The sequence below is a fragment of the Scomber scombrus genome, chromosome 6 (assembly GCF_963691925.1).
Source record: "Scomber scombrus chromosome 6, fScoSco1.1, whole genome shotgun sequence".
NCBI lineage: Eukaryota > Metazoa > Chordata > Actinopteri > Scombriformes > Scombridae > Scomber > Scomber scombrus.
In genome coordinates, this window is record NC_084975.1 from 23,498,074 (window position 1) to 23,511,301 (window position 13,228).

The 13,228-nt window shown below is 38.6% G+C and overlaps 2 protein-coding genes across 2 annotated transcripts; one reads left to right on the forward strand and one right to left on the reverse strand.

Moving 5' to 3' along the window:
* Window positions 1-799: 799 nt before the first annotated feature.
* parp16 (poly (ADP-ribose) polymerase family, member 16) lies at window positions 800-5,905 on the forward strand. The gene is made up of 6 exons (XM_062420692.1): window positions 800-988; window positions 2,382-2,519; window positions 2,610-2,816; window positions 3,043-3,214; window positions 3,833-3,977; window positions 4,135-5,905. The coding sequence occupies exons 1-6, from the start codon at window positions 800-802 to the stop codon at window positions 4,268-4,270; spliced, it is 987 nt and encodes a 328-aa protein (XP_062276676.1). The 3' UTR covers window positions 4,271-5,905.
* A 2,908-nt stretch (window positions 5,906-8,813) lies between these two features.
* On the reverse strand, window positions 8,814-13,223 carry si:ch73-330k17.3 (IGFBP domain-containing protein). The gene is made up of 5 exons (XM_062421665.1): window positions 13,123-13,223; window positions 10,202-10,552; window positions 9,266-9,353; window positions 8,963-9,158; window positions 8,814-8,873 (listed from the first exon to the last, which is right to left on the reverse strand). Exons 2-5 carry the CDS (start codon window positions 10,527-10,529, stop codon window positions 8,814-8,816), a joined length of 672 nt encoding a protein of 223 aa, XP_062277649.1. The 5' UTR covers window positions 10,530-10,552; window positions 13,123-13,223.
* Between the last annotated feature and the right edge of the window lie 5 nt (window positions 13,224-13,228).

A 13,228-nucleotide genomic window follows, 5' to 3' on the forward strand; every position in this document is an offset into this window, starting at 1 on the left:
TTATTTTTACGTAAAGAGCTAAATATGACTGTAATCTGTGTGTTGATGTGAGACGCCGGTACTTTTCTTTTCGTATGCCCAAGATGAATTTGTCTTGAGAGACAATAAAGGTCAATCAATCAAACAGTTGTCAGATAAACCTGAGGGGTCGTGAGATGAGTAATGAGAGGGAAAGGAGAAAAATAAAGAATTGAGAAAATAATCAGCTGAAAATAATTATTACCTTCAAGAGCTCGACCGGTCAGCTGATATTATCGGCCAATATTGGTCTTTTACAGATATATCGGTATCAGTGCATATTGTCTGATATGATTTTTTTTAAAGTTACATAGGCAGCATTTAATGTATACTGTCTTTTTTGTGTTTTTTATTTTTTATTTTTAGTTATTCATAATTAATCAATTTCCACTCAAGCTTACTGTTTCAGTGAAGCGTTTATTGTTAAACTGTAAAAAATCATTCCTCCATTACATATCTTTATATGTTTATGAAAAAAAGTGTGTTTTTATATGTATGTATACATATTAAATATATTCTGTATAAATAAGATTATCGGCCAATATATCGATATCGGACATTTTTTACTCTCCAATATTGGTATCTGCCCCAAAAATCCAGTATTGGTCGGGCTCTATTACGTTCAACCTTCAATGAAATGGTTTAAGGATTAGAGGAACACTGATTCTGACGGGAGGACACAGCTGTCTAGAGGTGCTTGCCTTCTGTTAACACCTGACTCAGTTTTTGGCTTTGCTTCACTTGTGTCTAATCTTATCACCTTTTGTCTGCAGTGCTGGGAATGCAGCCACCTCTCCCACCTGAAGCAGTCAGAGAGCTGGTGTGCTCCTGTCTGCACAGAGACCCGGTCGCAGCAGACCTCCGCTGCAGCCTGTTTGTTGCAGCTGCGCAGAACTACAAGAGGGACTCACTGCTTCGACCGTTCCCTCCCAGATACATAAGTGGTGACAATAAAGACTTTGAGGACCTGGTAAGATAGTATACAACATAGAGTCAGTGGAAAGCTTTTGAAAACCTAATGTTGTAGAATTTATGCTTATATATATATATAGTCATTTTATTTACTATAATTTTTGCTATTATAACTGTTAAAAAAAAGGCAGTAAATGCATTGAAAAAAAAGGACACATTCATTCATGAGTGTGGGGGTGATGTGATGTACATGCACTTGGTGGCAGTAGTGTGCTGTGAAACGTAGCATTGTGTCAGTAAAAGAGGTGAAGAACAAGACTGAATACTGGTGTAAATGATGCATATTAAAAAAAGAAATAAGCATGACTTTGCAAATGGTTTAAGGGAACATATATACAATATTAAAAATGCCTTTAGTGAGAAATGTTTGAAGTACATCCAGAGACACTTATAACAAAACACATGATGAGAGTCTGAAGTAAAAATAACTAAGACTGAACTGCAAACCAAGGGTTAGGGTTATATACTATCTGAACTAATGAAGGAAGGGCGAACAGGTAGCAAGACGCAAAAGAGAGAAAGACACCAGGAGCAAGGCTAACAAGAGGGGCCGTGACCGTTGGCGTGTGTCTCCATAGCAGGAACCACCCCTGAAGGACAATCTCCCGGAACTTTTACTGGGGCAAAAACAAGTCCCTGCCTCTGGGTTTGTACTCTGTGCGGCCTCGAAAAATTCCTGGATGGCTTGAGAATGACTCGTTGCTGATTGGGTATACTCAAAGCAGGATGTGACGTCAACAGAAAACTTCCTTAATGGAAACGGGGCTAAGGATAATGCAGGGCAGGTGTGGAGGGGAAAAGCAGACCAGAGACCGACACAGCCACACAACACACAGACTGACAGACAGACTTGAAGGCAGATGGAAAAACAGAGGACAGACCAACTAATAAAAGACAACTAAAGTAATAATTCAGTCTTTCCAAAACAAAGTCCAACTCGAAATAAGCCCTTTTCCACACAGTCCAGTCTTCACAAAGAGAAGAAGTCTGAGGGTGTCTGGACAACAGCGACTAACTAGTGTTAGTGACAGAACCATGACATGAAATTATTAAATTAAAGGCGGAATTAGCTTTTCTTACATAGCTTTTCCCATTTCTTACATATACAGTATATTTTAATTGTAGGTTGTTACATACACGTCTTTAACATTTGATCAGAAATTATAAAATGGTGTAAAAGAGTTCTCAAAATCATTTCATTTGTAAATTACAGATTTGTATCTTGGTTTCTGTGGGAATGCTTGTCATATAAATTAACTTATACAGTCAGTTGTAATACAGCAATCTGTGATCGTGTTATTTATGAAGAGATTATAAAAACTGATACTTAGTGCAAAGACAATAAGGTTTTACATACTCTGAAAAATGAAAACAACCTTTTTGTTGTCTAGCTGGCACATGTGAACTCTTTCCCTGGTGTGCGAGACTTGGTGAGACTGCGACCTGGAGAGGGAGATCATCATCTGGCTCTCGCTCACTGGATTCTGTCTTCAAAGAGCTTCGCTGTGAAAACTCTACAGAAAGATGAGGTAAGTCACGACAAGTGTAAACATATAAACTGCAGCGTCTGTAATCACTTTCTTACTTTGTTCACACTGCGCCTCTCTGATCTCCACCAGTATGCCAAAATTTGTAACTTGATGGAAAACGGAGGCGTTTCTGCGCCTGCGCCAGACTTCCTGTTTGAGCTGGAGTACGGTGACCAGATGAATGCGAGGTTCGAGAGGACGAGAGCGGGCAGAGACGTCTTCTATGCATTCCATGGGAGCCGACTGGAGAACTTTCACTCAATCATTCACAACGGGCTGCACTGTCACCTCAACAAGGTCAGTGCAGATGTCACAGCTTCATCTGTTCTGTGGCAATAACGGGCTGAAAATACCTCAAAGCTCCCTTGTGGGTCTTTATTATCAAATATATTTCATGAGATCTTATCCATGTTACTAAAAATTGGGGATTCTTCTACTGTTTGCAGAAATACAAGTTGTTTCTGACTGATATGGAAACTTATATCTAGTCAACCTGGTTTCTTTTTTTGCATGTTGTGTGCAGAACTCTGTGTTTGGAGAGGGGACCTACCTCACCAGTGACCTCAGCATGGCCGTTCTTTACAGTCCCCACAGCAGCGGTTGGCGAGAAAGTCTCCTGGGTCCGCTGCTCAGCTGTGTGGCCTTATGTGAAGTCATTGATCACCCAGATGTGAAGTGCCAAGTGAAGAAAAAAGGTGAGTTAATCATGTGTCACCCTGTACACACAGAGCTTGATTTACTAAAAGTTTGCGTGTGCTGGCGGTAACTGCATCTATACATAATACGTTTGAAAGGAAGGTGTTAACCGGTTGTGCGCTGCTGTTACTGTGGATAGGAGGAGACAGAGGCACAATGACAGAAAAAGTGGAGAACAGGTTTTTCCCACCTGTGTCAATATTTTTTTGAATAGAAATAATTTGGTTTTACTAATAACATTGACTCTCTCCAATATAGCGTTTTTTCTGTTAATATTTGTTTTGCTGTAACTGAATATGTTTGTTAACTTTTTCCACTAGAACCTCGTCCATGGGATCAAATTTCAATTTAATTTGCGGGCTTTCTGCTTGTCCAAACTCTCCATAAAGACACACAAAACCCTCATTTAAATACTGCCGTCTGCACCTGTTGTCATTTGCGCAATTATTCTTACCTGCAAAACTCACGCTAACCAAACGTGCAATCTGTTGGACTGCACACACAATGTAGTACTCTTTATTTGGGATCTAGTAAATCAGACCCACAGAGTATGAATCCTGTAACATTGATGTGTAAATCGCTGCATAATATATTCACCCACTAACATCCCATTTCAGACTCTGAATTCGTTGACCGCCAGCGCTCGAGGGCAAAAAACAGCGAAGGAGGCGACGTGCCGCAGAAATACTTTGTGGTCACCAACAATCAACTTTTGCGAGTCAAGTACCTGCTTGTTTACTCTCAGAGGAGGCACCTGTCAAGGTAAGAACCTCCTGGATCAGAGTGGCACAGATCACTTTGGGAAAATAATACAAATATACACACAAAGTATATAAATAAAAAGCAGAGTTTATATAAATGAATGAATGAGTTAGTTTGAGTTGATCATCGTTAGGTTTTTGTGTTTTTTCCTCTCCAGACATTCCCGCAGCACCTCCTGGCTCCTCAGACACCATTTTGCTCTCATGATGAGTCTCTACCTTCTGCTGCTCATATTTCTCGGTGCCTTCAACTCCACCACCTTCGTATCCTTTTGGAACAGGCTTTTCAGGTGACAAGACAACAGGACAGACGGCCTGGATGTGGCTCCACTGTGGCTCCACTGTGCCTTCCTGATCAGAGACTGACCGGAGGCCTGAGCAGCGATTTTATGCACCTTTTTATACTGTTTTCTCTCGCATATCTTTCCTTTTATTTGTAAAAAATGGTTATAATTACTGTTATACCAAGATAACGTACGGTATCTTTTCAAATAGCAGCGTTGTATTAATTTCATTAAAATGCAATGAGACATTTTTCATTTAAAAAATGTAATGCAATGTTTCGACTAATTGTTCTGCTTTAGTAAACATCCTCATCATTTTGTAGATAAATTCTGTTGCTGTGTGGTTGTAGTCGTCTGAGGACAGTTTAAGTAACCAAAGGGGGAAAAACAAAGAACTTTACATTAAAATAATCTTGTTTAATTAAGTAAGAAAGGTTGGGACAAACATTTAGGGTTTTTTTTGTAGCACATTAACTGATGGTACTTGGTCATTAGTGTAACTGTTACCTGATAGGAAGTCTGTTGATCAGGCAGTAATGACAGTATCCTTCTATAAATGCTTCCTCTTTAATGGTATACGTTTGTACTACTCAGTTTATGGGAGATGAATGAGTAAGGACTTTTTATATCTCATGATTTAAGTGTAGCTTTACGGTATTTAACATATTATTGAGGTTTGATGAAGGAAAAATACACAAGGTGGCCTTTCTGGTGATTCTAACATACAGTTAGGCTGAATCCAAATGTCGACTCTCTGGACTTGTGGACTGAGCCCTCGCGGACTTCAGTTGTATGCACTGTGACGTTCACTGTCGTCACGTCAAGTCTGCGAGGGTGCTGGCTCGCAAGGGGGCAAAATACCTTCGTTGACCTCTATTGTTTCCGTGGAGATGAATTGAAATTCCCGACCTCATTTCAAAGTGATTTTCTGAGTGGCTCCTGACGGTTTTGGATATGTGTGCGTCTGCTGATTTACTCTCAATGAATCTGGTGAGAACGCTTAGTGAGGATTTCCCTTTACATGAGCTGCTGAACACTGCTAATATTCACATTAAATCCTCATTGTGGAGCTTCACATTATAGATGGACAAAAAACCAACGTCATCCCATCTAAGTTTAGTGGATTATAATAAAGAAATAAGTTATTAAGCCTAGGTGTGTTATTCTGTGAGTTCCTTATACTTCACTACATCAATTAATTTATACAGCAAATGTGAAAAAAGCAAATGTCATTGAACGTAAATATTTTAAATAGTTTATTATATATATAGTAGTTTTTTTAAAATTTTGAATAATAATAATTCATATTTTTTTTACATCCTCACTTTATAGCATATTGCTGCAGGATTATGGGTAATTTTCGGAGCAAAGTGTGGCGAAGTCTGGACTCCAAGAGGACTCTCTTGAAGTCCGCATAAAGTCCACTTGGGACCCCTTGTGGGACTGCGCCTGCAAAGTCAGAACATTTGGATTCAGCCTAAATGTAATAAATGTTTTGTAAGAAGGCTATTGATGACTTAGTTTATGATAATTTCGGACATGCTTTCATATCGTTGTAGCAGTAGAGGAGGTAAGCTGAAGCAGCAGATTCTTAAAATTTGTTTCCAATTTTTTTGACACTAATAAAATTATACTTTGATTTAAATTTGGCTGAACATTTTTTTAAGGGTGAGTTTAGTCTGTTCAAAAGTTGATTCATAAATCTCAGCAAACAAGTGGTTGAACTGACGATCCTTTCAACATCACAGACTATTGTTCCTGGGTTTTGTGCTGTTCATGCACATATATTCAACTTTACCATAGGTCTGCAGCCTCTGAGAGGGGCACATTTATTACAGCTGGCATGCTGACAGTCCTTTGTTATCCTTAGTTTTTATCAGCTTAAAAAAAAGAAGGATATATGGGATTGATAACAGAGGCGGCATGCTTTGATGACACATCTTGCCGTCCTAATAGGCACCCGATATGCTGATGTGTAGACTGTTAGAAGCAAAAGAAATGTAGAAAAGTGTTTTTTTTCTTCAATTTGTCAGCATTGTATGAGGACAAATAATTATTGAAATGATGAAGTGCTGAATTTAAAAGTTATGACAAGTTTTATCTTACAATAGATATTTTCTGGTACGTACATATGTATCCAAAGTGCTAATTTTAGTTCGATTTAGAAAAAAAGTAAACCTTTTATTTTACAAGAGAAGTGAATGATTTAATTCATTTAGGCATAACTGCTTTTACAAAACCGACAGCGCAGATGCTTTCTTATTGATCCCCTTTTCTCACGTTGGCACTTTAAAAACAAGCTAAAGTGGGAGCTGCACAATCCTCTCTGGTGTTTGATTAAACACCAGATATCACTCCTCTTAAGTGATGCAACTGACTGGCAAGTTAATAGAGAAGATGAAAGAAAACTCAGGCCTTTGTTTTGGTATAAAATCTGCCCCCCATCTTGTGAAATCCTCCAGATAAACGGCTTCTTCAGAAACGCCTCACATTTGAAGGACGCAGAACAAACTGCCCATTGTTGGTCCACACTTTATTCCCTTTCTCTACAAGCTCCATTATTGCTGCCTCATAAACTGTCAGTTATTCAATAACCATCAACTGTGGGGGCAACAATGGTGGAGGGGACTCAAGACTGTGAACCAGAAAACCACCTGAACTGGGAACTGCATGAAGACATGATGGTACTGATTTGACTGTCTTTCATTATATTGTTGTCCTCCCATTATCATCCCTCCTTATTTAAAAAAAAAAAAAGAAAAGATAATTTGTGAATAATTTCTACTTATTACAAGGTGAGTTCACTCAGTCATAGTTTCAGGTTCATTATATCAGGATTCCTCTGTAGAAGACTTAAAAAACAGTATTTTACTGTCCAGGTCATGTGTAAAGCATCATGGTAGTAAGTGCTTGAATAATTATAATCACCTATTCTCTGCTCTTTGTGTTACAATGTGGCATGAATTGAGACCAACCACAAAAAGTGATAATTGTCAATAGAAAACTTATGTCATCTGGCCCAGACTGAAATAACTCAACAACTACTGGATGGATTCACATTAAAGTTTGGTTGTTTGTTTTTTTACAAATATTCATGTTTCCCAGGAATGAAACCATTCGACGGTGATCGTCCTCTGACTTTTTTCTCAGGCTGACACTTCTGTTGTTCAGTGATATCTTACAGCTTTTAGACTCCAGGTGACAGACTTCTCTTAACCAGTGATGACCATGATGAAACATTTCTATCCTGATGGGAGTGGTCTTTTGCAGGATATCAATGCCCACATTCATCAGGCATGAGTGGGTCACTGAATGGTTTGATGAAAGCGATGTGAATCATATGCTAGGGCCTTCACAGTCACCTGATGTCAACCAAAATGAACACCTATTAAAGATTTTAGACCGACGTGTTAGACAGCACTCTCCACCACCATCATCTAAACACTAAATGAAGGAATATCATTTATAAGAAAGGTGTTAATCCCTCCAGTAGATTCCAGAAACTGTTTTGGTGTTGTTTTTTTCCCTTTAATTTGACCCGTCTTTATCTCAATGTCTACTTGATGGATTGGCACGAAGATGATAAACTTTAATGAACTCCTGACTTTTCCTCTAGTGCCACCACTTCCAGCTACTACCCTCTGGCAGGTGATACAGGACAATTCAGTCACACACTACAAGACTGAAAAACAGCTTCTTCCCCCAAGCTGTCAAACTAATGAAGATGGCCTGATCCCCTCATCCCACTCACACTCACTGGAGGCCTACTGTTACAACAAGCTAGCTGCTGTTTGCTGTGTTTGCACCTTTTTATATTGCATATTTCACTTTATTGCTCTTATAGATTACCAATGTTTTATTTATGTCTTAAATTGTTTTTAATTGTCTTAAATGTTCTTATGGCTCAGGGAGTGCTATCTAAATTTTGCAATATTGTTGTCTGACCCTCAATATAATGACAATAAAACTACTAAAGCTATATTGAGTAAAAATGACAACGATGGATTGCCATAAAATCTGCTTCAGACATTCAAATCATTCCCCAAATGAACTGTAATAACTTCTTATAACCCTCTTGACAAAATACCAACAAAACTGTCACATTGTCAGCCTCATTCTGCAAATGGAAGGTGCAAAACACCAGCATGTTAGCTTTGATATTGAGAGCATGTAGCTTTGATATTGATAGCTCAAAGTACAGACTCACAGAGCTGCTAGCATGGCTGTAGACACTTTTACCCTCAGGTTCATTTGTGATGGAGAGACTTCATCAGCATATATACTGTACATTTACATTTCAAAGAAGGTGGATTGTGTCTATCATACTGATCACATTAACTTTATTAATAACAAATACATCATGACAGAATTTTACTTGTTATAATTTTTATTTTACATTTTTATTCAGATTTACAGTGTATACAAAGTGTGACTGTTGGAAACACAACACATTTTCAGGTTATGCACAAAGTTTAGAGTTAGCTGCCTTTTTCCATTTTGTAACATGACCTATTTAATATTTCCTCTCATTTTTCTTTTTTTCTCACAAGGTATCACTTGGTTGAGTTTGGACAGTCTGGGACCAAACACACAAAATGCCCCTCAGGATGAGTCTAAAGAGAGAAAGACACAGTGATTAATGAATGTAGTGTTTCAGGCAGTGCAGTATAGTGAAGAAATATATCTCTAAAGTCCCTCTTACCTGCAGGTTGTGGTTGCACACAGGACTTTGAGATGCTGACAGGTGATTGTGCACACACTTCCCAAAGCGGCGCAGACAGGCAGAATCGGAGGAGGCGCAGGTCTGTGGGCACGATGGAGGTTTCAGCAGCAAACAGCTTGAACAGGAGGTGTGCTGGCAGGAGCCCTGGCACGCGTTCTTCTCCAGAGACACAAACCTACAGAGCAGAAAATTCAGATTCCTGTTAAAACTGCAGCATGAACAGACATAGACAGAGACAGAGAGAGAGGGAAGGTTTTATCAAGCACATTTTCATTCAGTCACCTGGCAGAGCAGACTTCAGACGGGTTGGCCTGACAGTATTCCTTGGTGCACTCTGGGTGGCAGCTCTCTGGATCCTGTGGCTTGATCACTGCACAAAATACATTTAAATATTTAGTGAGACTTAAAAAAAGTGCAGTTTACAAGGTGCTGAATATATGTTAAAAGTATTATTTACATTTTTTTCCTGAGCAGCAACAAAACATAAAATCCTCTAATCTCATACTACAACTGATACTGTATCAATAACAGTGACAACTCTTTACCATGCAGAGATAAGAGGTGTAATTACAGCTTAACTGTGAGCAGAAAACCTTTGAATCAAAGGAAGCCTTGGCCGCAATATCAGTCTCCACAGCTCATAAAGAAGATTTACCATATTGGCACCTTTCCTTCCTCTCCAATCACATACAGTGGTGAAATATACCTGAGTACATTAACTCAAGCACTGTTTTCAATATGACAATATTTCTGTATCCCTCAGTTTTTGAAAAATGTTGCATTCTTATAGGTTAAAATACCCAATAATGCACAATATCATTACAATTAGATCCCTCTTGACCATTAAATTCTGCCTATAGGTTGATGATGCAGTAATAATATTGCAATATTCTAATAATGTAACACTGATAGGAGGATTTCTGCTGCACAATGAGTGCTTTAACTATTGATGATAATATGCATCTACTTGAGACACATTTTGACTGCAGGACTTGTACTTGTAATGAGTATTTTTACATTGTAGTATTGCTACTTTTTGTAAGTAAAGGATGAATGATTGAATACTTATTCCACCTCAGATGGTTATATCAGGGCTCACAACTTGTATTTCAAGTCTATAATATTGATTTTTATGTGATGCAAAATTCAGACATTTCTGCATCTTTTTTAAATTTATTATGGGATGAGTTTGATTGAGAGGATGAATAATCAGCTCACCTGCTTTACAGATTCCTTTGCGCTCTGCATCTGGTTTATCAGACGCTGCGTCCTGGTAAACACAAACCAGCCCCTCATCACAGTTCCCCAGATAGTCCCACATCCCTCCACAGGTCTCCCCCTCTGTTCTGGCACACACAGGGCAGCAGCCACAGACACCTGTAGTGACACCACCTTTGCACTGGAGCTTCAGCGCCCGCTGAGAGGAGCAGTGTACCTGGTCGCAGGGCGGGCAGTCAAGGGCCTGAAGCTGCTGAGCTGCTCCAGAGGGCCGACCCTCTGACCGCAATGCCCCCAGCGCAGCACTCAGAAAGAACAACATCCACATCCTTGACTCTTGAGCTGACCGACCTAATGTTTCATGGGTGAGAGCACCTATCAGCACCTTTTATATACGTCAACCCCCGAGGATAACACACCACAGCCACAACCTCCACCCCCACCAGCAGCCAATAGATGAGGGCAGGGGGGCACTGCACTGGGTTTAGTCTAAATACACTGTTAATTATCCCCACATCTTATCTTTACGCTATCAACAGTATGATTTTGTTTTGAAATAATTCTTCCGTCTGAACACTAAGATAAGTCCGATGCAGGTGGAAAGACTGGTCCCCTTTGTATTTGGAGTCACATGACCTCTGGAAGGGGCAATTCAGTGCACACCTACAATCAGGTAATGACCTATTTCTCGAAAGAACAAAAGGATTAAAGACATCAGCAGGTTATCTGATCAGGACATCTCGTAAGTTACATATCTCTGAATAAAAACTCTGGCAGATTGTGTACATAACAATAAAGTTACAGTTTATTAATGTCCTGCTTAAAAACACAGAAAACATGAACGAGGTAAACCCATCGGATACATAAAATCTTGTTTATTACAGTCACTGACATCAGTTTACTGTGAGTTGTGGATTTTTGTTTTAACAGAGGTGTTTAACTAGAGAAGCATTTATATTTTTTTTTAAATACATATTCCTCCTCAAAGTCTTAATCTGAGATTCAGCAGTGCACATGAAACAGGCATCTGAGGTACATGTGCCTTTGTTTACATACTGACTTACTTCAGGATCATTTTTCAGTTGTAATGTTTATGAAAGATAGAAAAATATGCAGCTGTATTGTGGCTCCAGGAAACAGTTTTGTGTCATTGTGACACCTCTTGCACATTTAATTCACAACTTGAGCTTTAAATGGTTACTTTGTCTAATAGTTTAAAACATGTAATGTACAATATCATTTTGTCAGTAATTTGAACTTCATTTGATAGCTGGAAGGTGTACATATTTGAGTAATTTTTTATGCTGTTATTTGATATTTCATATTTAATGCTCATCTACACAGTGAGACTGGGCTTGTATCCAGGTGTGATTGTTAAATGGAAACCTGTAAATATTAATGTATAGCCTATCTGAGAGAGACTTACTAACTATAACTATATTGACATCCAGAGTGATTATCTAAGTGTACTGATCCATCTGCATCATTATTATCTTAGTGTAATAGTTTGTAATATAGTAAGTCTTTGATCCTGGTCCTGGTTAGACTGTTTAATTTAGAAGCAATGCCTTAAAGTGCACATGAAAACATACATAAACCACATTCAGTCCGTTCACATAAAATTGCACAGTTGAATAAAACCTGAGTGAAACAGTGTACTTATATAAATAATAAATAAACTACTCATCATTCATTGGAGTCACCTACTGACTTTCAGCTGTTAGTCCTCCACCATCATCACAATACAGCGCAGAGACCGCAGGCTGTCACCACTATCAGCAATAAGTAAGAACCTTAACAGGGGCTGTTATAAACTGTAAAGTATAGATAGTCAGAATAGATAGACCCCCGTTACATAATACAAGTCAAATTGTAAAAATGATTGAACTGATTTTACCTTTAACCTTGAACCTATCGACTGGGGGGACCTGCAGACCGTGGATGTCTTTGTCACAGGTGCTTTATTCTATCATTCCAGTTTGTCATGACTTGTTCTTAATGACTTCAGATAATTGTTTTTTAATTAGTGCTTTTTAAAAGTACCAATTTAATGGGGTTGTGCAAGACCTCAGTCAAAAGCACCCAGTTCTGTCCGTGCAGTTTTTAATAGGTGGAACTATTTATTGAGTTCATGTTTCATGGGTCATAATTTAAAGTATCACCCACTATTAGGGATAGGAGCACTCTGCCAGTCATTTTTAAGGCTTTGTGGAAAGATTGTTTTTTGGGATAAAAGCTGCAATTTGTATTAAAGAAAAGTTTTTATGTTTGTTTTACACAATATGTAAATTAACTGTAACTTTTCTAAAATAATAATACTAATCTGTTTTAGGTGACATTAATTAAATAACTAATAATGTTTTGAGAAGAAATAAGTTTGCTATAATGGTGTTTTTTTGTTTTTTTTTACGGTAGCTTATTTTTGTTGTTTATTCAGCCAGTAGTATGCATGTTAAATATGTTGGCAGGATGAGGATTAAATAGATACCTTGTAAGCTTGTGGTTTTTACTCAACTTTCAACACTACACTTTAAAATATCTAAATCATTTCAGTGTTGTCAGTATTCAGTATATCTTAGTTGTGTGTCTGGTTATGGTTAGTTATATTTCTCCATCAGACACACTGATTCTGGGGGAAGTGGTGGCCTAAAGGTTAGGGAAGTGAGCTTATGACCAGAGGGTCACTGGTTCAATTCCCCAGGAAACTGCTGGTGGGGAAATTGAAGAAGCAGCACTTGAAGGCCCTTCACCCCACCTGCCCCAGTGGAGCTGCTCAGTGGCCAACAGATCAGACTGTGGTTGTACTTGGCAGCTTCCAGGTGTGAATGTGTGTAACTGTGTGGATGTGATCAAGGCATTCCTGCAACTGAGAGCTATGCAATAATATAATAAAAAAGGTTGAAGTGTTTGTTTGAACTTACAAATAAGGCTGAATCTTTGGCTCCTCACCCTCTAGAGATGAAGTGGAAACTCTGTGTTGTCTATCAGTGGAGAAGCTTCTGCTGATCCTTAAAATACTTTTTTTTT